This window comes from Oratosquilla oratoria, chromosome 36 (genome assembly GCF_046742065.1).
Source record: "Oratosquilla oratoria isolate Oo_2021 chromosome 36, ASM4674206v1, whole genome shotgun sequence".
NCBI lineage: Eukaryota > Metazoa > Arthropoda > Malacostraca > Stomatopoda > Squillidae > Oratosquilla > Oratosquilla oratoria.
Window position 1 is genome coordinate 21,665,442 of NC_134812.1, and position 4,793 is coordinate 21,670,234.

General features: G+C 43.8%; 1 protein-coding gene across 1 annotated transcript in view; it reads left to right on the forward strand.

Annotated features, from left to right (window-relative positions):
* LOC143019043 (lachesin-like) overlaps window positions 1–4,793 on the forward strand; it is a 193,685-nt gene that overhangs the window by 187,596 nt on the left and 1,296 nt on the right. The window contains exon 8 of the mRNA XM_076174743.1: window positions 4,589–4,759. Within this exon, the coding sequence (XP_076030858.1) occupies window positions 4,589–4,759 (171 nt within the window). The remainder of the gene's footprint in view (window positions 1–4,588; window positions 4,760–4,793) is intronic.

Sequence of the window (4,793 nt, forward strand, 5' to 3'; positions counted from 1 at the left end):
AGTTTCACTATTCTCCACCATTTCCTCCTCCTCTTCTTCCTCCTCTTATTCCTCCTCCTCTTTCATCTCTTCTTCCTCTTACTAGCTGTCCTCCTTCGTCTCATCCTCCACTACCATAGTAAGTACCTTTGACAAATAAAAGTAAGAAAATCGTTTAAGACAACTGTTGGTGGAGCAAGAGGAGGAGGAGAAAGGAGAGAAGGAATTGGAGGAATGAAAGTTAGAGAACTCGAAAAGAAAAAGATATAGAAGGAGAGAGATGATTTAGTGTGATAAAGATATTGATGAGTAGTTGGAGTCAAGAGCATTGAGAAAAACGTAAGTAAGAAATGAGGAGAAGGAGGAGAATACGAAGAAGAAACAAGAACAGAAATAGGAGCAAGGGGAGAGAGATAGGGAAACGAAGAGGAGGAGGAGGAGGAGGTAGGAATTAGAGGAGAAGGAGGAGGGTAAGTGCAAGGGAGCATGAAAATCTATAAGAGAATACAGGCTGGCTAAGTTTGAGCCAAGTTTTGTCATGTGGTTATGTCAGGTCGCGAAGAACTACGGAGGCATAGGGGGCTAAGCCAGCAGGGTCCGTGGCCGCGGCCACGGCCACTCCTCTTCCTCCTCCTCCTTCTCCTCCTCCTCCTCCTCCGCCTCCACCCCAATCCTCCTCCTCCTTTTCCTCCTCGTCCTTCTCCTCTACCTCCTTCTCCTTTTCCTCCTATTCCTACTCCTCCTCCTCCTCTTCTACCTACTCCTATTCCTCCTCCTCCTCCTCTTCCTCCTCCTCTTCCTCCTCCCCTTCTTTCTTTTTCTTTTTTCTGCTCCTCCTCTTTTCCTCTTCTTCCTTTTATTTCTTTTATGCCTTTTCCTCCTCCTTTTTTTCTTCCTCCTCTGACTCTCCTTTCCCTCCTTCTACTCCTCATCCACCCAATCCTCCTCCTTCTCGTCCTTAATCTCCTCCTAATACTTCTTCTCCCCCCACCACTATTCCCCCCACTCCTCTTCTACTCCTTTTGCTCCCTCATCTCCTCCTACTACTCCTGGTCCTCCCCCTCCTCGACTTTGTCCTCTTCCTCCTCCTTCTCCTATACTTCTTCCTACGCCTCCTATACCTCCTCCCCCTCCTTGTCCACGTACTCTTACTCTTCCTTCTCCTCTTCCTCTTCCTCCTCCTCCTCGGCTTTGTACTCTTCCTCCTCCTTCTCCTATACTTCTTCCTACACCTCCTATACCTCCTCCCCCTCCTTGTCCTCGTACTCTTACTCTTCCTTCTCCTCTTCCTATTCCTCCTCCTCCTCCTCAGCTTTGTACTCTTCCTCCCCCTTCTCCTATACTTCTTCCTACGCCTCCTATACCTCCTCCCCCTCCTTGTCCACGTACTCTTACTCTTCCTTCTCCTCTTCCTCTCCCTCCTCCTCCTCGGCTTTGTACTCTTCCTCCTCCTCCTCCTATACTTCTTCCTACGCCTCCTATACCTCCTCCCCCTCCTTGTCCTCTTCCTCTCCTTCCTCCTCCTCCTCTACCTCCTCTTCTTTCTGTTTCTCCCGCTCCTTCTCCTATTTCACGTAATCTTTCACCTCCTCACCTTCCAGTAATCAGCCAGTCTCGAACAGAAATTTACCAGTTGGTTACACAAAACTATTAGTTGTCAGCCGATATTCATTTTCCTCTCAATGTTTCATCCATTTAGCTTTTATAATTGTTCACACATTTTAGCTGTTATACTGGTCATGGACAGTGGCTTATAATCTAACGGTACCTCACTGTTTCCTCTTTTGAATATTGGTACCACATTTGCAGATTTCCAGTCCGGAGGCACCTTTCCCTCTTTCACTGAATATGTTATCAAAATATGCCCTTTGTTCATTAATTTTCTCTCCACTCTTTCCATATTCAGTCTGAGATTCCATCAGGTCCTGAAGCTTCTCTCAGTTCCAATTTCTCGAGTAATTTAAACACTATTTATTCCCGTTATTATGTTGTTTATAGCTTTTTTCTTTCCCTTTTTTTCCTTCTAACTCCCCATCTATACTGAATACTAATTGGAAGCTTTCATTCATTATTTCAGTTTGCTTTATTGCACTTTTGTATACTAATCCTTTTACTTTCAATTAGAATACTCTCTATGTTTTAACTTGCTATATACATACATACATATACCAAAGGCTTTTTCCCCCTACACAGGGGGTAGCCAAAAAGAAAAAGACATAGAAACCACTCCCACCCATTCAATTTCCTATATATTCCACTCCCCTCCACCCTCCTCCCTCCCTCTTATCTTGGCATTTCCTGGATGACGGGTCATCCCTGCATCCTGCCCACTGCCCTAGGTCAGAAGCAGTGTCGCTATATGCAAACTTGAAAAATAATCTTCTTACTCTTGTATGTTCGTTATTGTTTTTTCTTTTCTTTTTCTAGCATCGCTTCCATGCATTATTTTTTTTTGTTTTGCTGATGCACATATTTTACTGAACCAAAACTTCATCTATGTTGTAGATTCTCATAGAAATATTCCATTTCCTCTCAGTTTCTACAGTTTCACTAAACTCCCTTATGCATCTTCTTTCAGTTTAGCAAAGTTTGTACTTGCAAAGTTGTATCTTCCTTGTCTTTATATCGCCCCTCTTAATTCTGTCTTCTTGATTTCCAGCATAGATTTAGGAACGAGGTCATTTACCAAATGGGCATTGGTTATTCAGTGATTCAATCACTTCAAGGTCCATTGTTAGAATTAAATCTAGTCTTGTAGGTTTATCATTGCCTCCATATTGTGTTTGTTCTTTCACTCATTGGATCATTATTAGTTGCTATGCTCCAACCCGCTGGCCAAGCTGCTTAGAGCGTCGCTACTTGCAGCGGTGGTCAAGGTGATGGCAGTTCAAACCCTGCTGCCAGCAAGTTGGACCAAGGGCATGGTTCATTATATTCCATGCTACAAAGTCCTTTGCAATGCTGCGTTTATACCAAGTGAATCGAATCAATTCAATTCATGAAAAATCAACACGATTCATGAATCGTGTTGATTCTTCATGAATTGATCCGATTCGGGACGTTAATTGAATCGAATCATGTTCAGTAACATGTTGTGCAAAGATTTTTCACTTCTTTCCCATTCCCTTCAATGTTACTTTTCCACAATTAAAATCGCACATAATAATTACATTCTCATTTCCTTGATCCACTTTTTCAATTGCTCAGCTGTTTTATTCGTTCATTATCTGTGCTCACTTTTATTCCGTTGTACGTGGGATGTATGATACTACAATGTCCCTTTTCCCACCCTCTTCACTTATGATTCTTATATTTATTAACTCGGCCGTTCCTTCTCCCCATTTCCATTTTTTTTTTTTTAATGCTAATTTTTACTATCAACACCACAAAACCTTATATTTTTCCTCTCCTGTCCCTTATACAAACGTTGTACTTTCATTAACCTGAACATCACTATTTCCGTTGAGCTTGGTTTTAGCAGAGCACATCTTGAATGATCATTTGTCCTTCGGCGAGTCATTTATCACCTGTTTTGCTTATATCAATCCGGAATTATTTGTACTGCCTACATTTAATTTTCTCTAACTCTTTTCCTCGTTTTTTTTTATTTCCTTCGTGTTTTTTACTTAACTATTTCATAATTTTCTGAGCTAGAACTCCACAATAAAAAAAATCCTATCCTGTTAGTTCTTCATCCCATGGGTGTATGTGTACGTGTGTGTGTGTGTACGTGTGTGTGTGTGTGTGTGTGTGTGTGTGTGTGTGTGTGTGTGTGTGTGTGTGTGTGTGTGTGTGTGTGTGTGTGTGTGTGTGTGTGTGTGTGTTTGTGTGTGTGCGCGTTTGTGTGTGTGCGCGTTTGTGTGTGTGCGCGTTTGTGTGTGTGTGCGTGCATTTGTGTGTGTGTGCGTGCATTTGTGTGTGTGTGTGTATGTGCATTTGTGTGTGTGTGTGTATGTGCATTTGTGTGTGTGTGCGTTGTGTGTGTGTGCGTTTGTGTGTGTGTTTGTGTGTGTTTGTACGTTTGTGTGTGTTTGTGTGTGTTTGCGCGTTTGTGTGTGTGTGTGTGTGTGTGTGTGTGTGTGTGTGTGTGTGTGTGTGTGTGTGTGTGTGTGTGTGTGTGTGTGTGTGTAATTCTCCATGGTCTTGGATCACGTGTTGGACTCGTGATCGACAGCTACTACCCTCCCGGATGAGAGCTCAGAGCTCATGTATGACCGATCTATGGATAATGCTGTGACCTGACACACACACATCCAACTCCCCGCCCACGAGAGTTGGAGTAACGCCTTTCAGCCCTGGGTGGGATTCAAACTCAGGACGCTGGGTTAACATTTGCGAATGCTACCACTGCGCCGTCAAGCCGTGTGTGTGTGTGTGTGTGTGTGTGTGTGTGTGTGTGTGTGTGTGTGTGTGTGTGTGTGTGTGTGTGTGTGTGTGTGTGTGTGTGTGTGTGTGTGTGTGTGTGTGTGTGTGTGTGTGTGTGTGTGTGTGTCTGTGTCTGCGTGCGTGCGTGCGCGCTTGTGCGCGGATGTCCACAACCATGTTCAATAGAGGAATGAATCCAAGCGATACGGCAGTTTCACTCTCTGTCCCTTTCTTCCTCCTGCAGGCTCCATGATCGTCAAGAACCAGAAATACATAACTGAGGAGAACGCCACCAATGCCTACAGCGTCACACTGAGGTTGACCATCTACAATCTTGAGAGCAAAGATTTCGGCGAATATGCTTGCACGGCCAAGAACTCCATCGGTGAAGTGGAAGGAACCATCAAAGTATACGGTGCGTTATCTGGGTTCAAAGTTCTCATTATCTT